Below are 23,962 nucleotides of genomic sequence, written 5' to 3'. Positions count from 1 at the left end.
GTCTGCCCTTTGTAACCAGAGGACCGTGGATGGGCCTTGGAGGACTGTCGCCCATCGTCTGAGGGAGATCTACTCCTCACTCAGCGCCTGATGGATACTTGCCAGCTCCCAGCCTTCGCTCTCACTTTGGCCCGGATTTTACGGTCTTTGGCAGGTGTGTTCCATGATTTATAGTTTGGGATTCTGGCCATTTCATTGTTTACTGAAGACAGAGTGTTCCCTCTCTTCCATTCTCCTTGTGGGTTTTTTGTTGGATTTCAAAGGAAAGGAATGGAATTTTTAAAAAAAAGTCCTTTATTGTCGTCTTTAACAGAAAGCCCTAAACTACTCATATTTTTCAGGACAGAGAAAAGCTCTTTGTAAGCTTTTGAACAAATAACTTCAAATTACCATTTACCAAATTATGGTTTATTTTTTTTAACCAAGTCAAATCATCATCTAGGAGTTTCCCATGTAATAATTAATGTCAACTTCTTTTTTCATTTTAAAGATGTATTTATTTATTAGAGAGAGAGAGGGAAGGGGAGGGGCAGAGGGAGAGAGAGAGAATCTCAAGCAGATTCCCGGCTGAGCACAGAGCCCAACATGGGGCTCTATCCCGGAACCTGGAGATCATGACCTGAGCCAAAATTAAGAGTCAGCCACGCAACCGAGCCACCCAGGTGTCCCAACAATTAACGTCAACTTTTTAATTTTGCTTCATATAACAGTGAGTTACATAATTGCCAGTCTCCACTCATAAGCCATTTCTAATGATAAATATATGATTTTTTTCTCCCCATGATGAATGGGAGCATCCTTTGTAAACCCCTTCTCTGGATGGAGGTCTTCCAGACCTTGTGTCACCTAAGTTCAAAGTTAGGGTGCCATTAGAGAATATTCCCACCTCAGAAAGAAAGGAAGTGACCAAATCAGTGCCATTAATTACAATTCACAAAGCAGCAACCTTATCCAATGTGTCTACTATTTATTCTACAGAAATCTGGTAGATTCCTTTGGAAGAGCTCAGGGGAACAAGATACCCAAGTTTTTGCAACTTTGCAACAATTTGTCTGTGACCTTTACACTTGAAGGTCACGTTGGCAGGGTATAACATCCTTGGCTCACATTTTCCTTCTTGTAGTATATTAAATATGTTGTTCCATTGCTTTCTAGTATGAAGTGGTCTTGTCGAGAAGTCTGACACTAATCCAATTTTCTTGCCCTAGTAAGTGACTGGGTCTTTTTGCATACCCAAACACATTCCTTTATCTTTAAAATCTAGTACTCTAGCAGCAGATATCTCGATACTGGCCATGGTGGGTCCATTTTCCCAGGGCTGTGGTGTACCGTTTCAATATTGTGATTTGTGTTACATGGTGATCTTATTTACAGTCTCGTTCCATTGTTTTGGTTTTCTTTTCTTGGGACTCTAATAATACTTATACGTTGGATTTTTTTTTCTCTTTCATATCTGTTATTTTTACTCGAATTCCTTCTATTTCTCTTTATTTTCAATTCCCTCCTTTCTCTCATTTCTCTTATTACACTTCTTTCTAGTTTACTCTCCACTTGTGAAGTTTTCCCGTAAGTCGTCTGGTTCTCTCCTGAACCATATCAGCTCCTTCTGCTCACATCCCCGTTATCTATTCAACCTCATTTCTGGGCTTTTCTGTTTCCAATTTGTCTCTATGTCTTTCTTAATTTCTTTTAGCTCATTTCAAAAGAGTAAGTTATATATTCATCTGCCAACTTTTCATGACGTTGCTATGTTATTGACACTTTTATCTTAAAGTATCTTTGTATGGGGCTTGCTGATGCTCCTATTTAAATAATTTATTTTTTCCTGAACTTTTAGGAAAGTGTAAGGAGGTGGCAGTGTTTCAAGTTCATTGTCTTCACTGTTCCTTCTTCTGATGTTGAGAAGAAGTATTCAACAGTTTGGCCACAGTCCTGAGATTCGTATCTTCTGGACTCTTCTGCTCCCAGGGTCCGAGCATCCCTTCCCTTCCCCTCCGTGTCCTTTCTCAGCTTGGATTATGGTTGTGGCAGGTCAGCCGGGTATTTCATCAGCTCTTAGGGATGTGCGCTCCCCTTGTGCTCTCCAGTCTTCTTAAGGCCCCCATGGGTCCGCATGATCTTCCTCATACTCAACCATGGCCTGGGACCCAGCATCCTCTCTCAGTGTCACCGATGGGTCTCAGACCCTGAGGTGGAAATGTATCATTGACTTCTGTGTTCCCTGGCTCTTGGCCTGCTCTTACCTTCTTTCTGTTGGCCTAGCTGTTAAACTTACAGCTTCTGCCCAGTTTCCTCTACGGCGCATGATTTGGCCTCACCCACATGTATCACTTGTGTTAAAGTGGCTATCTGTGCTTTTTTTTTCCTCTGGCAATCCTAATTGCTCTGTTTTTTGAGTGTTTTTTTAATTGAAGGATAGTTGACATACAATATTATATTCGTTTCAGGTGTACAACAGAGTAATTAGACAACTCTACATACATTACCAAATGCTCACCGCGATACGTGGAGTCACCTTCTGTCACCACAAAAAGTCATTATGATATTATTGACACTATTCCCTGTGCTGTGCTTTTCATCCTTGTGACTTATTGACTTTGTAACTGGAAGTTTGTCACTCTTCATCCCCTTCACCGTGAGGGATCTGGGGATATTCCACAACCAGGTCGCCATAGTGATTTCGCTTCACTGAAAGCCTCCTACTTTCAAAGGAACTGCTAGTGACAACATATGCTCGTATGTCACGGTAATCATTTTTCCACGGCTTCAACTACTGCTTAAATGCTGACGCTTCCCAAAATTAACTTTAGTGCAGATCTCTCCTGAGCTGCAATTCCTTACTGATGCCTTGACAGGCCCTCAAACTACACACACCTCAAAATAGACTCATTCCGTCTCCCTTTCAAGTCACCTCCCAAATGTGTTTTTCCTTCCCCAATTCATTTTAAAAAGAATGCCTGCTCTATCCATTGACCACACCCCTCTTTTTTGCTTCTTTCTTACGAGTTCAGTCACCAAATCTGCCCGTGACATCTGCTAACCATAGCCCACTACTATCTACTATTCTCTACCCAGCTGCTTCCTTATTCTCCTTGGTTTTATTCCAACCTCCTCTAAAAAGCTCTCCCAGGCTCTGGTTCCTTCCCCTGTAACACGCCGTTCACACTGCAGCCAAAACCGTGTGCCTAAAAATGCTGCATTTCACTTCCCTATTCAGAAACCTTCCTCGGTGTCCTCGGCCACTGCAGGGACCTGAGGTCCTTCCGGTCTGACTGCAACCTCTCCTCTCCATCTCGTCCTTCTGTTCTCTACTGCATCCTCATCTCCAGCTGTGGAAGACTGACAAGCTCGCCCCCTGTGCCTCCGTGTGCGCTCCTGTCACTGTCTGGACACCCTTGGTCTCCTTTCCACCCAGCCTGCACTCAACCCTGAAGACCCAACTCTACGGCTGCATCTTCTGCGGCACTTCCCTGGGACCCACACAGACGCAGATGTCTCCCCTCGATTTCCACTCAGTTCTGTAGATGGGAGCCCTTTATTGGGCTTGTTACATAATTTTTTATGGCTGCCTCATTAAACTGTAAGCTCACTGAAGATCAAATTCTTGGCTGACTCGGGTTCTGAGGGCCCGGGGTAGTTAACACAGCAGTGTTTGGGCAGTGTCTGCTGGTGATGTGACTGAGCAATGGGGCTGTGACAACAGGCATGTTCAGTTTAGAAGAAGCTTTTAGAAGTCTCTTTATTTTAGTCAACAAGTATTTACCGAGCACCAAGTGGGATACACAGATGCAGAGATGGTCCTTCCCCTCTGGTAGTTATAATCTAGGTGAGAAAATAAGGCATATCTGTGTTTGTGTGTGTGTGTTTACTATTTAAAATAAGTGGAAACGGGCACCTGGTTGGCTCAGTCAGTTGAGTGTCTGCCTTTGGCTCGGGTCATGATCCCAGAGTCCTGGGATCGAGCCCCGCATCAGGCTCCCTGCTCAGCGGAGAGCCTGCTTCTCCCTCTCCCTCTGCCTGCTGCTCAGCCTACTTGCGCTCTCTCTCTGTCAAATAAATAAATAAAACCTTAAAAAAAAAATAAGTGGAAACAGAGAAGTAGATGGACTTGGATACACTGGGTATATTTCAGGCGAGTCAAAATGTACAAGTAAACTGTCATCTGGAGTCTGAAAAGACATTATTATTCAAGTAGAAGAGTGGTTATCTACAGAATTAATATTAAGAAACTCATAATTAATACTACAAAATAAAAAGTAAAAGGAAGATTTTAGAATAAACCTGGAGAGCTGGAATACTCTTTTATTCATGGAAGGAATACCTAATGCATTTGGATCAATCGCTTTGGATCAAGACCAAACTAACCCTGTAGGATAATGATTGATGAATGGATTTTCAGCTAGAGATCAGGTATTTCCTAGCTTTACCAACCATCAGTTATGAATATAAAACTAAAAAACACCTTAGAGAAGCCCAACCAAGATTCTTAGACTTTGTGAAAAGGAGTCCAGACATTGGAACTTCTTGAGATCATTTCCATTGTAAATAACCATCAATAAGCTGAAACTGTCTTATAAATAGGATTGTGTGTGTGTGTGTGTGTGTGTGTATAACCCTTTCATGCAGTGGTGTGCTGGTAAACACTTCACAAGTTCTTGGGGAGAGAGCACTGACTATATTTGCCAACTTCTGTGGTGTGAATGCTCCCATCATGGCTGATTTCAAGCTATCAACCTGATGTCACTGAGCATGAGGTAGGAGATCACAGTTGGTTCTTGCAAGCTGGTACGGATGGGCTGCAATATACTATCATTTTCATGAGTCATTTAGTAAGCCTATTGAAAATTAGAATGCCATATTTATAAATCCATGTGTCCAGGACATATCTTGAACTGTTCTTTGTAAGAATTTCTCATTAAAGAGATCTTCTCCTTTTTACTTAGCATATGGATAAATTTCAAGAGTTGAAGAATTAGGAGGTGTCAGAAACTGAACACAGGAGCTGAGGAAGTCAGAGATGATCATAAGTGTTGGAAAGATGGTGGTGTACTGACAGAGACAGGGAGTGAGGTGGGGAGCCAGATGGGAATGAAGAGGTTGTCCCTTTGCTTTCCCAGGTTGAAGACGCATCCTATTTGGAGAGCTGGGGGCACTGTATTGAACAGAAAGTTAGACACTGTTCCTGCAGATAGAGAATTATCTATAAAAGTCAGAGAAGAAGTCAGGACACAGAGGCAGCTATGGAGGAAAAATGCAGTGATACACATCAAATATCAGGTCAGATATTGAGTTTTTTGGAGATCTGGAGGAAGACAAACCAATTGACAAGATTTAGTTAAGTAAACAGGAAAAATAAAAAACACCAAGAAACATCATGAAGGAGAATGATGAAGGTAGACAAAATGGTCAACTACTCCATCAAAGCCAAGAGAGTAAAGAATGAGGAACGAGGGAAGCCTGGGTGGCTCAGTCGTTGGGCGTCTGCCTTCGGCTCAGGTCAGGGTCCCAGGGTCCTGGGATCGAGCCCCGCATCAGGCTCCCTGCTCTGTGGGAAGCCTGCTTCTCCCTCTCCCACTCCCCCTGCTTGTGTTCCCGCTCTTGTGTGTCTCTCTCTGTCAAATAAATAAAATCTTTAAAAAAAAAAAAAGAATGAGGAACAATTTTACTGGATTTCCATCAAGGAACAGGGCCACAAAACAGGCTGCAAGGGGTCCGTGGAGCACAGAAATCCACCATTTGGGAAGACTGCCCCATATATGACTCAATGCTCCCTTCTTAGAACTTGAAAAGCAGTGTAAGAATCAAAGGCTTCTTCTTGCCCAAAACTTAGTTCAGATCTAAAAACTAATGAGCCAATGAATGAACAAAGCCCAAACATGCCATGAATAGAGCTAGTGTCAGGAAGGGGGACTATTCCAGCTGCAGGCTGAGAGGTCTGGCTCGGTGAAAAATGGGAATTCTGGCACGGCTCCTCAGCCTCTCTCTGTCCAGGGTTAGTGGCCAGTTCCAACACAGAGAGGCCTTATCCAGAACCACAAGATGGATGGCTGCCCCCAAGCGAGCCAGCCCGGGGCAGAAGGACTAGTGTGGCAGAAACCTTTGGAGAGGGTGGCAGTGTGGCATCAGAACTTCTGCCAGAACAAAGCAACTCTGAAATGGAAGGAAATTTCAACAAACAGGAGGAAAGCTGAACCCAGTAGGAAACCCAACATGTGTGCCTGACTGGACCCGAGTCTGCATGTTGGCTTTTGGTTTCACAAGCTGAGGCTGGCTCTGCCTTCCTGAGCGTGTGTGCACGCCCATCCTGCCTCCCGGGTGGAGGTTTTCTAGAGATGCAGCTTTGGCTGGGAATGCGGACAATGTCTTGACTGTGCTTGGGCTGATCTCTGAGGGTGACCAGCAGGTTGCTCAGTGGTGGCCTAGGAAAGCGACTCGCCTGAGTTCCAACCCAGCTCACGTGGGCAACCTTCTCTTCTGTCTCCTCTTGTTTCTCCTTGCAAAAAGCCTTCTTTTTTTTTTTTTTAAAGGTTTATTTATTTATTTTAGGGAGAAAGAGAGAGCATGAGTGGAACGGGCAGAGGGAGAGAGAGAATCTCAAGTAGACTCCCCGCTGAGCACAGAGCCCAACACGGGGCTCGAACTCACGACCCTGAGATCAGGACCTGAGCAGAAACTGAGAGTTGGATGCTTAACCGACTGAGCCACCAAGCCTCCCCCCACCCCCCGCAAAAATGCTCCTAATGAATGATTTGCTTGTCCTTGTTAGCAGGCTTGAGCTTTTCTAAAGATCATCACTTCAACAACACTTTGCATTTCCCCTGACTTTGCAAAGAATCTTGGGGAAGAATATTTACCTGTTCAGAGCTTGGGAGAGCTCCAGGACCTGTCATCGATCTCATGGCCACTGGCCACAAGGATACTCTAAGCCAGACAGGAAAACCAGACACATACTCAGGAAGTAGCTCCCCATTGAAGTACAGTAAAAAATTGGGTCATTGTGAGTTAAAGCTGGGAAATCCTTCATGATTTTAGGGGATGAAAGATTTCACAGAAGAGGAAAGCTCAAACCTGGATCTAGGATTTGAGAGCAAGGACAAGAGCGAAGACACAAAGGCAAGCTGGGGCAGACGTGGTTAACAGTGTTACTTTGACGATACATAGTCAGCAACTGCAAATTCGCTGTTCACAGAAAGAATGGACGGGGCGGGAAGCACCATCAGTCTCCACTCTAAAAGGCCAGTGAGAAGACATGGCCATGACGTCTGCTTCTGGCGCCCTTGTAGGACTATAGGATGAGATGAGCACAACGGGGTTTGACCGTGCCCAGCACTGAACGCAGGGCTCGGGGGAAGTCCAGGAATGCCAGAAAGTGCCCTTTCCTATGTGTCAAGATGATTTCTGATGTCAGCTTGCCTCTCTACCCCCATTGGAGGACTCCGGGTTATGTACCCCAACCACATGCTTCCAGATCATCTTGTGGAGGACATATTTAGAGTCTGAAACAAACACAGGGCAAAAAAGAGGCGGGACCATGAGGTGGGGAATGGCCCTTACCTTTGACCAGTCTCCCACAGTGATATGCGGAGGGCAGTCTGTCCTGGCACAGGACTTATGGGAAGATGCCTTGGGTCCTTGGCACAATTCATCAGAGAGATTCAAAAAGCTGCCATCCGTTAACAGCTGCCGACAGGTGACTCTTCGATTGTGAGTTCCCCCTCCACACGTCCTGGAACACTGAGAAGGTGGAAGGTGGGGGGGTCAGGGCTCTTGCAGCCACAAGTGTGGTGGGCAATGGGGACCCCAGGCTGCCATATTACCTGCTGCCATTCTTCAATGTGCCAGCTAGGAGGGCAGTCAAACTGATTGCACGCTTGTAGGGCATGTGGCTTCTCGTCTCCACATTCCTCAGCGGGGGCCGGGGACTCCCCCGGGTGCAGGCAGTACACCTCTCGGGTCTGGATTCCCACACCACAGGTAGCTGAGCAGGGGCCCCAAGAGCCCTTGTGCCACCTGTACCAAAACACAACAGGGCAAGTCAAAGTGTCCTGTGAGACCACGTGCAACGGTCAGAGCATACACAACTTCAAGTTCTCGGGACGTCCAGACTTCACGCTCCATGTGCAGACCCGAGAGCCACCGCATCCCCACTACTAGATGCGATGAAAATACAGAAACGTAATGTTTAAAGAAATGTCAGTAAGGGTTTAAAGGTTCTACCCATTTGGGAAAGCCCAGAGTACAAAAGAAGCAGACTTCTCCCCATCCTAGCATACCATCATCTATCCATAATAAAAGCTTGGGTTTTGTTTTGAATAGAGCCCCAAGGCAAGCATGATTTATATGGCTGTCAAAAGAAATTTTAAATGCTTAAAAGCACACTTCAGGAAATTTTCAGGGCACCTGGATTCATTATTTGGAATATCCCTAAGAAAATTCTTCTCTGTTAGGACTGGATTTACAACATGTGTATATATAATGTGATTCCTTTCCAATAAGATCTTGGAAAAATCAGGTTTTCTCATGAAACATCTGTAAAAATGAAAAACCAGGGCAAGCTGCTTTTGATATATATTTCCAAATTGCATTCAAGGAAGATTCTCTCAATTCACACTCCCAGCAGAAGCATGTGAGAGCGCCTGGCTTCCTACCCCTATACCAATACTGGACCATATCCCTGCCCATCTGATGGGTGTAAAGTTGTACATTATAGTTATCTTAATTTGTGGGTATGTAATTATTAGTGAACATGGATTTCTAACTAGTTACTGTAGAGCTATATCACGAGGAAACAATTTTAAAATGCTTAAAATTGACACAAAAGGATGTTTGCTCCAAGATAGTTTGTAATAGCAAAAAAAAAAAAAAATTAAATTTTACAAAATGGAAGGAAACAATCAAAATGTTCTACAATAAAGGTTAAAATAAATAATTGTATATTCATACAGTACAATGCTAGCAGCCATTAAAAAACAAAGTAGAAGTATAGTTATTGACATAGAAATAAATTTGATATTTTTTATGAGAAAACATAAAAAATACCTTATAATATTGTTTTATGCATTTATAAATGCAGAAAAAAGGTCTGCATAATTATACATCCAAATGTTAACAGTGATGATCTCTAAATGATAGGATTTTTATTTTCTTCATTCTTGCCAGTATTTTCCCCTGATTTTTCTTAAAATAAACACTCATTATTAGAAAAAGTAAGTTAGTTCTTTGAAAAAAAAAATAGTGTTAATCTAAAGGTGAATTTCAGCTTTTCTGATTTCTAATTTTCCATAATAAACATGTTTTACTTATGTAAATAAGAGGAAAAATAAAAAATGAAATATATTCAAGACAAATATAATGGGACAAAATGAAGATATAATGATCATACAAGTATGAAGACTAAGTAAAAAGCATAAATATGTATGAAGTACAGCTCTTAGATATAAGAAAAATGGAAGGATAAGTAATAAAAATTTTTAAAGGCTATAAAATACATCTCTAAGCTCCTGATATATAAAGAAGGCAAACCTTAATAAGAATATAGAAAATTGGGGCACCTGGGCGGCTCAGTTGGTTAAGCATCTGACTCTTTATTTTGGTTCAGGTCATGATCTCAGGATCATGGGGTGAAGCCCCACGTCGGGCTCTGTGGTCAATGGGGATTGTCTCTCTCTCTCTCCCTCTGTCTCTCCCCCCCCCTCCTATGTTTTTTTCTCTCTCTCAAACAAATAAATCTTTAAAAAAAATAATGTAGAAAACTAACGCATTTGAACACCTTGGTTAAGTAAGTAACTTTTTAGGAAATTACAAAAAGTTCTATTCAAGAAAGGGACTAGATCCTGTTAACTTTGTGGTCGAGTTCCCACAAATTTCCAAGAAACAGGTGATTCCCATGTCATTTCAAAAGTTCCAAAGTGAAAAAGAAGATTAAAATATTTTAATGCATCATGAAGGTAGGAAAAACCTTGAGCACAAAATCTGACAAATATATATAAAAAATTTTTTGCATATAATTATATAGTCTAAACCCTAAATAAAAGAGAAGTATAAATCCTAAGTAAAACAGAAGCAAGTTAATCAAAGGATTAAAATACTACATAGTAAAAAAAAAAAAAAAATACTACATAGTATATGCTATGGACTGAATGGTTATATCCCTCCCCAAATTATTATGTTGAAGTCCTAATCTCCAGTGTGATGGTATTTGGAGACTGGGACTTTAGGAGGTAATCAGGGTTAGATAAGGTCGTGAAGGTGGGACCCTCATGATGGGATTAGTGCCCTTATCAGAATAGAAACCAGAGAGCTTGCTCTCTCTTTCTGCCAATAAGAGGACACAGAGAGAAGGCAGCTGTCTGCAAGCCAGGAAGAGAGCTCTCATCAGAAACTGTGCCCTGTTGGCACCTTGACCTTAGACTTTTCAGCCTCCAGAACTGTAAGAAAATAAATTTTGTTGCTTAATCTACCCAATCTATGATATTTTGTTATCACAACTTGAGCTGATTAATAAGATATGTTTTCTGACCACGGTGGAACTATATTAGACAATCCCCAAATATTTAAAAGTTATGCAATATCATCTAAATTACTCATGGGTCAAAGGAGAAACCACAATGGAAATAAACAGCTTTTCTTAAATGCAGGTTACTAAAAATATGAAGTGCGAAAATCTGTGGAATGCAGCTAAAGCCATGATCATAAGGAAATCAATAGCCTTAAATGAATATTGTAAAAAGAAATGCTGAAAATCATAATCTAAGTATCCATTTCAAGCAGTTAAAAAAATACAGTAAATAAACAAAAAAAAAGTAGAAAAGAGGAACAAAATATATGAGAACAGATATGAATGAACCCAAAAATAAAACAAAAGTTGCCTCTTCAAAAGACTAATAAAGTTGATAAATTCATGGTGATTTATGAAGAACAAAAAATATGAACCATAAATTACCAACATCAAGAATTAAAGAGAGAATCTCAAAGGCATTAAAAATAGAGTATACGTGTGTGATGAAAATCACTATATGTCAATAAATTTAAAAATTTACATAGACTGAAAATATGCCTAAAAAAACACAACTTATCAAAACTAACACATAAATGTAGAAAAATCTGACTAGTCCTATATCTATTAAATTTTTAATTTAAAATATTTTAAAAATAAACTCAAGTGTCAGATACCTTCCTTGGTGAATTATTTAAGGCATAAATAATTCCAACCTTACATAAACTCTCCAGAAAAAATAAAAAGAAGGAAACCTTTCCCAACTCATTTAGGTCAATGTCACTCATAAACACAGATGTAAAAATCCTAAACCAAGTATTAACAATGAAGTGATATATATAAAGAATATTATTATATCATGACCAAATTGGGTTTATTCCAGAAAGGCAAAGTTGTTTCAACCTTGGAAAATCAATCAGTGTTTATGATATTAACAAAACATAGGAGAGAAATCATGTGATCATTTCAACAGAGGCAGAAAAACATTTGATAAATTTCAACAGCTATTCATGATTGAGAACTTTCTTAATCTGAATAAATGCATCCCAAAAATCAAGTAGTGGTGGAGGGGTGAAGCAGGAGAATACAGCAAGATATCTGCATTCCTCTCTGTTTCAAAAAAAAAAAAAAATAGCTATGACAGTTAACAAAAGACATAAGGGTAAAGCTCTTTTCCCATACAAAACAAACATCTCAGTAAACCAGAAATCAATTGGAAGCACAGTGCTGAAATTGACTAAAGTTGTCTAGGTTTAGTGGATGCCAGGATTGGAAACTTGCAATGGCAGCTGGGAGTTCAATTTGTATGGGGAAATTAAAGAGCACCACAGTGAGGGGGGTGACTGAAACACAGTGAGGGAGTCACTTCTAGAAACACAATAGGGCAAGACTCTCTGACCCATAATTGAAGGCTAGAAAAATTAGCCTGTGTGTATGGTTGGAATTGATCAGCTGCCTGGGATAAAATAAAAAAATGGAGATAACCTGGAGCCTGCTTAATATTTTTAAGGATTTATTTATTTATTAATTTATTTTAGAGAGAGAGAGAGCAGGGGGAGGGGCATAGGGAGAGGGAGAGATAATCTCAAGCAGACTCTGCGGTGAGCACAGAGTCCAATGCAGGGCTCGATCTCACGACCCTGAGGTCATGACCTGAGAGGAAACCAAGAGTCAGACTCTTAACTGACTGAGCCACCCAGGCATCTCTTGAGCCTACTTATTGAGCCAAGCTATCATATAATATTCTGGGAGGGGTTCTGCAATATTTCACCTGGGAGGAAAGCCTAAAGGAAATAATATGAAACCTGGTTCTGATTTGAGGATCTTGGGGAGAGGTATTCATTCAAGTAAGCAGAAAACCCCCAGATAGGAACATATAACTCCCATTCAATATAAGCTTGCAAACCAAAAGGTCCAAGGAGAGAAAAAAAATTAAAGACATGAAGATAGCAAACACACAACAGATGAGAGAATTCCCCCCTAAAGAAATAGAAATAACAACAGCACTACTTGTATAGCATGTTCTATTTCCCACATTTGGTTTTAATATAATACTCACATTATCTTCATAATGTCTGAAAAAATCTTTAACATAACTATGTGGGGTTTTTTTTATTCTTAGGGACTAATAGTGATCTAGGAAATAGCAGATTGGTTGTATGTGCTTACTTCTGTTCCCTTCCATCCACCCTCCCCTAAAAAATACCCAACAAAAAGACAGTAAAGGGATAAAGGTGGTATTAAACAAAGGCATATAACCACAAAGACAAAGAGACTGTGAGAGATGCAGTTGATTTTATAAACTGGAGAAAAGATGGAAAGTGATGTTTAACTTAGCAGCCTGGAGAAATCTGAAAACTAAGCTGGGAGTTGGGAAAGTCCAAAAGCAAGAAGCCATGAAACAATCAGACACAACATATTTCTAAAAGTGGGGTGTAGCTGAAGTCAAAATAGATTCACTGAAAGTCTATATTAACCTGAAATCCTTTTGTGTCTCTTAGGCATGCAGGAGATTTATTCTCCCACACCCAGCAGAAAATTGAAGGGTTACTTAAGGACTTAAGGAATAGCAAAAAGTGGAAGACTGTACTAGGCCTGGGGATTAAGTGAGGGTCTATGTATTGTCAGGTGAGACCGCCAGACTTCTTCCCTGACTTGGCTCAGAGAAAACACTTCCAATCAGACTTGTATCCCTTTCCCACTCTCAAACAAAAGGTTGGAGAATTCCTCACCAGAAATGTTAACTAGCTTGAGAGCAAAAGACAAATTCAGGAGGTCTCCCTGTGAACAGCCCATCCAGATCACTCTAGAGTGAAACCTACCACTCAACAAATTCTGTCCATATACACAGGGCTTCCAATCTTCTTTTGGGTACACTATTCTTAAACGAGTAGATAGTCAAGGAACATAAAATATTTAATGAAAACATCTAAGAAAAAAAGAAACAAAAACAGGCATATGGGAGAAAACAGACACAATGCAAGGTACTGAAGAGAATACAAGAAAACTAATAAAAAAAATTCATAATTCATATTCTCAAGAAACAGAAGGTATTGTATTCATGAAATGAAAACAGGACGTTATTAAGAAAGGTACTAGGAACCTACAGAGAACCAAAAAAGACTCTTGTAAATTAAAAATGATTAAATAAAAATGTAACCAATCAGTTGAAAAATAGAAGTAAAGAAAAGTCTCAAAAAGTAGAAATAAAAGAAATGCAAAATAGGGTCAGTTCAGAATGTCGAACATTATACAATGGGAGGTTCATTTAAAAAGCAGAAGAAAAGAATAACTCAAGAAAATTTCCCAAAATGGAAAGAAGTGTTCAGATTTTAAAGCCCCTCCCTATTTCCCAACACAAAAGATAAAAATGAACTAAACCAAAGCATATAACATAACAAAGCATATAAACCAAAGCATATAACATATAACTAAACCATAGCATATAACATATAACAATGAACTAAACCAAAGCATACAAAACAGGTTTGTATAGAGGATGAGGGATCTAGGTGGCAAAGTAATTCTCAACAATAGCACTGAAAGTTAGAATTCGGTGAACGGAGCAATACTTTAAAAATACTTTTTGGGGGGGAAAATGATATGGAACCTTGAAATCTATACAAGACAAAATATTAAAGTGGAATAAAACATTTCCAGATATTCAAGAGCAAAAAATTCAATCCCCAGTTTTCTTGGGAAGCTCTTGGACTTATGTGCTCCAACACTGGGGTTCAGGTGCCCCTTCGGATCACTACATTTGTATCTTTGGGGTGAATACCCAGTAGTGCAATTGCTGGGTCGTAGGGTAGCCCTATTTTCAACTTCTTGAGGAACCTCCATACTGTTTTCCAGATTGGCTGCACCAGCTTTGTATTCTTAAAGGACCTATTTCATTAGTAGCTCTACAGTAAATCAAAATAATTTCCATTTCACAAATAATCTAAGGGGCTTAAAGACTCTAATCACCACCCTCCCCCCAAACTTTACCAGGCTTTGTTGTCTGATATTTATTTCTTTTTTCACACCCATAAATCCGATATCATTATTGATTCACAGTCAGTGACTTTCTTTTAGATTAAGTATCTTTACAATGTACTTTGCTCATCATTCATTCTTATATTCTTGTATCTTTCTTCCAGGATCAGTTTCCTGCTTAATGAATATGCTCTTTTAAAAATTATCTTTAGTAAGAGTTTGCTGATAGTAAAGTCTCCTGGTTTTGTTCACCTAGAATGTCTAACACAATAGTAGTTAACATTTTTTTATTACTTACTATGTTCTAAGCTCTTTTGTAGGTAATTTACATATATAATATGTATATTTATATATTTATATAATATGTATATATGGATATACTACTGCAATCTGAAAATATCCTGTTTCACGAAGTATGTAATACTAGGCTGACAGTTACTTCCTTTTAACGATTTCAAGATAATATTCCTTATTCCTTATTGCCAATGAGAAGAAAACTCTTAATTTTGTGGCTATTTTTCCTCTTGTAGATCTTTACTCTCTGGTTGTTTTTGAGATATTTTCTTTGCCTTTGGAGTTCTCAGACTCAACTATCATGTGTTTAAGTGTTTATTTCTTTTTATTTTTCCTGCTTGGGATTTGTTGTGGCTCCAGATTCTTAGGATTCATATTTTTCATTAATTATGAAATATTCTCAGTCATCTCTTTGAATATTACCTCTGTTTTTTTCTTCAGCTCCATTTAGATATATTTTATACCCTGTCAATATTTCCTCTGTCTCTCTTACCACTAGTGTGTATTTTACATACCTCATTTGCTCTCTGTGCTTTATTCTGGATAATTTCTTCAGATCTCTCTTCCAGTTCACCTGTTTACCCCAGTCCATAGCTTTGAAGTTTCGATGATTATTTTTTTAACTTCCAGATATTCTATTATTAGAACCATATGGTTAAACCATATGAAATTGCCAATATGGGACCTTTTTGATTGATAAAATTGGAAATTTCATATAGCACAACCTAATATTTGGTTCATTAAAAAAATAATCTTCCAGGTATTTTTGATAGTTTGTTATTCCTATGTTAGGTTTTCAATTTCCTATCTTATATCTTTAAATATTTTAAATAAACTTACTTTATATTTGTACCTGATAATTCCAATATCTGAGGCCCTGTATATCTGATTTGGGTTTTCTCCCCCACTGATTCTCACACATTGTTTCTTCATGAATTTTTAAAAAAATTTTTTTTTATTGTGAGATCACTAATTAGGTCTTTGTGGGAATTTTAAGTTTGGAGGAGAAGACACATTCTTCCACAAAGGGTGTGCGTTCACTCTTGTCAAGAGCAATGTGAATTAATTTTTCAGATCACACTGTCAGAGTGAATATGAACTTATTCCTACATAAAGGGCTATCTGTGGCTTTTAAATTCTCAGAGGAGTCTTTTTTTACTGAGGTATGACTGATATGTAAACAGTTGTATATATTAAATGTGTACAACTCAAAGAGTTTGGGAATAAGTACACCTGTGAAACCATCCACACCATCAAGGCCATAAACACAACCATTCTTTCCCAAAGTCTCCCTCCATCCCTATTCTTATTCTTTAGCATCATCATCGTTATCATTATTATTATTCTGGGTGTGGTAAGAACACCTAACATAAGATCTACCCTCTTACCAAATTTGAAGTATACAAAAACACAGTATTGTTAGCTATAAGCAGTATGCTATACAGTAGATCTCCAGAACTCACTCATCTTGTATAACTGTAATGTTGCACCCTTTGACCATCACCTCTCATTTCCCCTCCTCCCAGCCCCTAGCAGCCATCATTCTACTCTCTGCTCCTGTAAATTTGACTACTTTAGAGTCCACATATAAGTGAGATCACACAACATTTTTCTGTGTCTGGCTTCTTTCACTTAGCATAATGCAGGGGAGGCTTTTTTAATTCCTTCCACTCAGAGGCAAAGCCAAGACAGATAAATTTCCTTGAGCTCTGCTTTTTTGGGGTGGATTTTTTTCCAGTTTTTCTTTTCACTGAGGTAGATCCTGGCTTCATATGGGAATCTCCATTCCATTCCTTATTTCCTGGAGATCCGAGGACTTGTCTGTTTCCAGAAAAAAACTGTTAAAGCCAAAGGTCTAGATTAGTGGGATTGCCAAATGTCTCCCATGGAAGCACTAACTTTAATACAAGTTTACCATGCTAGATTCATTCTATAGCTCTTCCTTCCTTCCTTCCTTTTCTCCTTCTTTCTTTCTTTCTCTTACTTCTGAGGATTTATCTTACTTTCTAACAAGCTTAGTTTTACATTTCAAGTTGTTTTATACATATTTTACTCAGTATTTTAGAATCTTTTAGTAGAAGGGCCTTCAGTATATCTAGTCCACCACTTGGCTAAAAATGGACATTCACATTCACATACTCAAAATAATATTTTAGCAAGTTTAGCTCTAGGTTGATCATGATTTCCCTGTAGTACTCTAAAGATATTATTTCTTTGCTTTTTGGGAACTTCAGTTGTTAATAAGTTGTTAGTAGTTGATATGTCTTTCAGGTCTTGTAGCTCTTAGGATTTTCTTATCATCTCTGACTTTCTGCAGTTTTGTTATTATGTATCTAAGTGGGATTTATTTTCATTTATTTTTCTTGATACTAGGAGTAGACATTTTTTTAAGTTTTAGTAAACAATTCATTTAATATCTTGTTTCTCTGCCATTACCTCTATATTTCTTACTTTTCTTCTCTTTTCCCCAAATCTTCAACTTTCTGTGCTTTCATTCTTTTGACTTCCTCAGCACTACCTTCAAGGTAACAATTCTTTCTTCAATTGTCTGTAACTTACTTATTTTTCAGTGGCTTTTAAAATTTCTAAGTTGTATAATTGGTTCTTTTTAAGACTCACCTATTGTGACTATATTTCTGCCTCTGTCTATTTCATAATTTCCAGTTCTTTACATGGATATTATTTACCAATTTATATCACCAACGATCTCAGTAACAGTCTTTTTTCAGACTGTTCTTGTATTTTTATTTCATCTGGAATGAATTCAACTTTCAACCGCTGACTCTTGTTGATTATCTTCATTAGTATTAGGTTTCTTCATGTGCTTTGGAGTTTCATTTTGCAGGCTCAATTTGGTTTCTCTCTCCCCACCTCCCTTTGTCCTTTTCTCTGACTCTTAACCCTCCCTGTCTACAGTGTTGTTTACTTCTTTCAAGCCCTCCAGTGTCTCCAGTCCAGAACCAAGTCTCATATGGACAGCATGGCACAAAAGCAGTCTACGGACACTGACGATCCAGTCACTGAGCCAACATGTAATTTGGGGCCGTATCGTCGTGTCTGTCCTCCATCTCCCCAGGCAAGTAGGCTCATCTATACAATGGCTTCAGGTTGTGATCAGCAGCAGCTTTTTCCTGCTTCCATTCCAAGAAGCAATGAATGTGGGTCCTCTCTAAGCAGTCAAAAGGACGATGTTCAGGCCTACTCTCTACGGAACTGAACTCTCATGTGCCCTGACTGCTTTGGGGCCTCAAGTCCACGAGAACCACAGGTCTGTTTCCACTCACCACTTCACACTTCCTTTCCTTTCCTGGCCCAGATAGTTCTTTTCATGATAGTGCCTTGGGTAAGCTGTTTTAATTCCCTTGCTCTCATACTGCATCTATCACTGATCTGTATTTGGAACAGAATGTAAAATTAAAACACCAGCTTAACTGGAAGCCTGCTAATTAGTTAGATTGTAACTGATTATATCTAAGTTTTCAGTAGCTTTTGAGGTGAGGGAAATCACCAACAGTAGAAATATACATCATATTTTGATGATAATCGAGCTATATGGATAAATAATTAAAAGGATGCTGTTTCACTATCAATTCAGCTTAAATATATAACTTATTTGGAGTGACTTCTGGATAATCATCTTTCAAGAAAGTATACAGCTAGAAGAATCCATCAGAGGCACAAGGGACTGGAAATGAAACCACTGTTATCCAAGAAATGGGGAACTGTTTCTTAACAGACAAAAGACTACAGAATTTTTTAAAATTCAAGAACTGGGTAACAAGTAGGTAGAGAAACACATCACTCTTGCCTCTTGCTTTCTGACCTCCCTCCCTAGCAGTGCTGACTACTGTCGGAGAAGAAAGCTCTCCTCAGACGAGTGGGGCCATTATGTAACCCTGCATGTTTCTACAAGCTGCTGGCTCTCTCCTGGAAAAAGCAAACTCCATAAATAGCAGACACTCAGCAGTTATAGCATAGACCAGGGGGGAGTAACCCCATAAGAGCAGATAAACATACAACACCCCACCTTGGAGAGTCCAGGCTAATACATCAAATGCATTTGCCTTTGGGTAAATAAAGATCAACGGACTGTCCAACCCAATCTCAGTGGTAAGTTTCACCCTGGGGTGATATTTTACTGCTATTGCCCTTGGAGTCAGTAAATATTTGTGTGGAAAATATTATGCAACATGCTGTCCCTGTTATTCCTACACCACTGGTTTCTAGAACCTAAAACATTTTTGTAAACTTACCTTTACTTTGGCACCAACCCTTTGTCTCGGCTGGGTTTTTTCCAATGTAACTCTCAACCTTCGAAGAGTTTATTAAATTTGCAATTTTGAAACGAGGAAGAGTATTTCCCTTCACATAAAAACAGACTCTTAATTTTGCAAAGTGGCCAAGACATAGTGCATGCTCTATTATTCCTAGCTTGGAAGGAAGCTCTGTGGGCAGGATGGTGTTGGAGACGATAATGTGCAATCATTCTTGCTGAGGCCCAGAGATGAGGGGACAGGGATGCTGCTGAACCCGGGACAGGTCGGCATGCTTCCCTCAGCAGCCTTAAGAAACAGGGTCCAGACTTGCTCCTAAATCTTGCTCCGGTTTGGTGAGCAAAGGAAGAGCAGCACTGCAGACTGAACTCAACCCTGCCATGGCCTCCTGGGCAGGTCAAGGGAAGGCTGTTGTTCTCAGAACTGAAATGACCCTGAGCATTTGCAACTACTCATGAGTAGACAGGAGGATCCCCGCAGAAAGACTGAGCATAGTTCTGAAGACGTGAGTAAAAAATGCAACTTGAAAGCACCCTTTAACAGCAAAAGGTCGGAGTTCTTAGGAACTTGCTGGCCACAAAGTCCAGCATTTTCCGTCATTACTCAGATGAAGAGACCCAGAGGACTAAGGCACCTGCCTGAAATTCCTGGAGGGGTCAGAGCTGGGGCACCACCCCATGCCCCGACCCACTCCCAGTCCTCTCTCAACTACGAAGAGTTCCCCTCTATCAAGGGTCTCAGCATAGGGTCCTATTTCACATTCTTTTGGACTTCATTATACCAGTAAGAAGTGATCGCTCCTTAAGAAGTGATCTCGGGAGAGATTTAACTTGTTTTATAGTGGAAAAGGGCTCCAGACAGCAGGCATGGTATGTGCAAAGTCCCAAAGGCATGAATGAACATGAGAGTGGGTCACAGTGAAAATTTACCGTGGCTGCAGGGCACATTCCTCACGGCATGTGCGTGCATGCAGGTGCATGCACGTGTGTGTGCATGTGCCTGTGCCGAGGGTCATAGTGACAGGAGATGTGGTTCAGGAACCTAAAAGCAGAGTCACAAAGGACTTTATAGGCTGTTACAGTCTGAACTATTTCCCCACAGAAGTTGTTGAAGCCCTGACTTCTAGTACCTGTAAATGTGATCTTATTTGGAAACAGAGTCTTTGCAGATGATCAATTTAGATGAGGTCATTAGAAAGGGCCCCAATCCAATATAAGTGGTATCCTTACAAAAAGGGAACATTTGGACAAAGGGACGAACAGAAGGAAGACAACATGCAAACATGGTGAGAACAGCATCCACAAGCCATGGGAAGCCTACCAACAGCTGGGAAAGAGACCTGGACCAGGTTCTCGCTCCCAGTCTCAGAAGGAGCCAACCCCTCCCCGCCCCTTGACCTCAGACTTCCAGCCTCCAGAACAGAGACAATAAACTGCTATTGTTTAAGCCACCTGGTCTATGGTACTTTGTAACAGCAGGCCCAGGAAACTCACACACATGCTAAAGTAAAGAACATGGATTGTGATCCACAGGTCAGGAAAGTTACTGGAAGGCTTTATGTGGGAGCTTCACATAGTCACCGCAATTTAGAAAGCTCTCTGAAGGTCATACCTGTGCATATGGATCAGAGCAAGGAAACACAGGGGGTGGGCGTTTATTTAGCAACTGTCGAAACAGTTCATGCAAAATACCTCTGCATTAAGGTAGCGGCAGTTAGGAATGGCTGGGGCACATTGTTAAGAGGTTGAGAAACAAAGCATCACGAATCGCGTCCATGTCATCAGAAGAGAAATGAAACCAGAAAAAGCCACAATGCAAAGCCACTCGAAGAAGGGACACAGATTCTATTATGAATAGAATAAATAGTGGAGAAATGTATGATTTGGACTTCATCTTAAAAAATTAAAGGGTGCCTGGGTGGCTCAGTTGGTTAAGCGACTCCCAGGATGGAGTTCCGCATCAGGCTCCCTGCTCGGCAGAGAGTCTGCTTCTCCCTCTGGCCCTCACCCCTCTCATGCTCTCTCTCTCATTCTCTCTCTCAAATAAATAAATATAATCTTAAAAAAAAAGAATGCCTTAAAAATTTAAACTAAAAATGATGAAATCGAGTTATTTACCTTACACTGAACATAAAGTAGGTGGTAATGGCGACTGGGTATGCTCATTCTTGGAGTGAAGAAAGAATGGATTGTTTTGTATTTTCTCTCTCTCTCTTTTTTTTTTTCTGAAAAAATTATATGATGACCCACTATGGCTCTCTTCACTTTCAGAGCTAGATCAGAACAGGCTTGTTTTTGCAAAAGCAAAGCCGAGTTTCTCCCCTGCCCTCGGCCCCCTCAGTCCCCTGCTGGGCAAATTCCTCTCACTTGGAGCTCACTTTCTGTTGGCACCTGTGTCCATTTTCCGTTTAATTGGCCACTTGTGCCCATGTCCTCATTTGTCAATGACTTGGGCTAGAAAGAAAAGACACAACTGGGTGAAGACTAGCTTTCTGTTGATAGGGAATAAGATTTGAAACTAGAAATACAGCACACTCCCAATTTAGGGGTGACAGTTTCTTCTTTTCACTCCTCCTTGTTTATGGCTACAGAACTACATGCTTAGCCAAACTGTAGTCACCATTTAGAGTTTGTATAAATTCCAAACCATTTCGTTTATAGTCCTCTTTCCAGAAAGAGAGTGCCAGCTGGTGTTGAGAAAGGGGAGGTGGTGCATGATTCCAACTTCATGGGAAAACATGTTGGGAGAGTAAACTATGTTTCCCCTCGCTGTGTTTCCCCTTGTCCCTCACCCCGGCTCAGACAGGGAGCCATCTGCTCCCATCTACAAAGCCTCAAGGGCGGGGTGTGTCAGGGAAGAAAAACAGAAACCCTGGCTTTTCCAAAACTATCTGAGTCAGTGGTTCTAGTGTTAGAATAAGAAACAACTGAGAGGGGCGCCTGGGTGGCTTAGTTGGTTAAGCGACTGCCTTCGGCTCAGGTCATGATCCTGGAGTCCCAGGATCGAGTCCCGCATCGGGCTCCCTGCTTGGCGGGGAGTCTGCTTCTCCCTCTGACCCTCCTCCCTCTCATGCTCTCTGTCTCTCATTCTCTCTGTCTCAAATAAATAAATAAAATCTTTAAAAAAAAAAAAAAGAAACAACTGAGAAACCCAGGTAAGTATTTGGATTACGAGGGCTTGCTTGTACACTTAACAGAAGTGCCATTTCTCCAAAGATAAAAGGGACACACCAAGTAGCTGTACACTCAGCATTACACCCGTATGATCGATGCTTTTGGAAAGTTCTGGACACACTTGACAAAGAGGGCAGCCTAAGCCGAGGTTAGATCAGACCTCCGTAAAAACCCCTCCTGTATGTCTCTTCTGTAATCTTGGATCATTCTGGAATGCAGTGAGCATGTGTGTGGGGTGGGGCAGGGAGGGAAGCAGATTTCCCTGTGCTGTTCCTGGGCCTAGGTCCTACCTGCTTCTCAGCGGAGCCCAGCAAGGTGGCTCCAATGCAAGTCAAGAAGTCCCTGGGATTTCCTGAGCCTATAACTGAAGTCAGCAATATGGTCACGGATATAAAACACTGTGCCTGCCTCACTGGAGGGAATGCCCTCACCAAGGTGAAGCGCACATTGGAGCCGGTCTCCACCAGAGGCTGTGCCGGTTGGAGAAGCAGACTCGGAAGAAAAGGGCCCATCTGCAGGATGGGGAGGGTGGATTCCGAGGGTGGATGAGCTTATTCCATACCCACCCCACCTCCCTCAGACCACAAGGGCAGGACTTTTTACATCACGGCCAACACATTTCACGGAATCAAAATCAGAAGGGTCGAGAGAGTTCCAGAACCAAACTTATTTCCTGAATAAACATAAAATACACCTGTCCTAGGGGCACCTGGGCGGCTCAGTCGTTAATCGTCTGCCTTCGGCTCGGGTCATGATCCCAGGGTCCTGGGATCGAGCCCTGCATCGGGCTCCCGGCTCGGCGGGGAGCCTGCTTCTCCCTCTCCCACTCCCCCTGCTTGTGTTCCCTCTCTCGCTGTGTCTCTCTCTGTCAAATAAATAAAATCCTTAAAAAAAAAAAAAAATTCCCCAGGATCTTAAAAGGACTTAAGCAAGGAAGCTGATTAACTTTTAGGGTCAACCTTTCAGACCAAGAAGACCAAAAATAAGTCGGCTTCATCTATTCATGCGGGCCTGTAACACTGCAACCCAGTTTGAGACCTAAGGCAAGTCAGTGGGAAGGGTGATAATGCACGGTGTGTAGGTCACAAGTAGGAGATCCGCTCAATCATTCAACAAGTATGGACTGAGCACCAACTGCGTACTCGTGCTAACTCTACCTCAGATCCTGTGCTCTCTGATGTGGCCTGAGGCAAAGAAGGGCCCTTGAGGAGATAGGAGAAAGAGAACAGAACTGCAGACCCCATGGTTTTGCAAGCACAGACCAGCTGATGTTCACTCACAAGAGCCAGGGTAAAGGGGATTCCTTCTCAACACGCAGTTTCTGTGCACCCAGCAGGAATCTGGCTGGAGCATAATGTGAATGGAGAAGAGAGAACGCCGACCTAAGCCAGGTGGTTTACCTTGGGTAGAGGCACAAGCCTTTATGCACATGTGGGCCTCTCTGCAGGAGAGGGTGCTACCATTCGACACAGCGTCCTGGGAGCACGGGACGGCACGTACCTGGGTGGGCAGGGCTCCGTGTTGCAAGCCTGGCTCATTGCCGGAGGACGGTGGACCATATCACACAAGGTATCACTGACTGTCTGCTGGGTCTGGGTGTGCAAGCACACTGCTATGGCTTCTTGATGGCCTGGAGGTTGGAGAGAGGAAAAAAATGCAAATGACTTAGAATAACTTACTATGGGGGAAAGAATAGGGTCTTGGGACTTCTTAAGCCACTGCCCTTTGACTCTACTGCTTGGCTACAG

The 23,962-nt window shown here is 41.1% G+C and overlaps 1 protein-coding gene across 1 annotated transcript in view; it reads right to left on the bottom strand.

The window, feature by feature from the left end:
* ADAMTSL3 (ADAMTS like 3) overlaps positions 1-23,962 on the bottom strand; it is a 343,828-nt gene that overhangs the window by 82,908 nt on the left and 236,958 nt on the right. The window contains exons 16-18 of the mRNA XM_021680458.1: positions 23,715-23,844; positions 7,818-8,010; positions 7,555-7,734 (exon numbers count right to left, since the gene is read on the bottom strand). Of these exons, the coding sequence (XP_021536133.1) occupies positions 7,555-7,734; positions 7,818-8,010; positions 23,715-23,844 (503 nt within the window). The remainder of the gene's footprint in view (positions 1-7,554; positions 7,735-7,817; positions 8,011-23,714; positions 23,845-23,962) is intronic.

The sequence above is a fragment of the Neomonachus schauinslandi genome, chromosome 9, assembly GCF_002201575.2.
Source record: "Neomonachus schauinslandi chromosome 9, ASM220157v2, whole genome shotgun sequence".
Taxonomy (NCBI): Eukaryota; Metazoa; Chordata; class Mammalia; order Carnivora; family Phocidae; genus Neomonachus; species Neomonachus schauinslandi.
The sequence above is the reverse complement of the archived record's forward strand: the minus strand, read 5'-3'. Positions and strand labels throughout refer to the sequence as shown.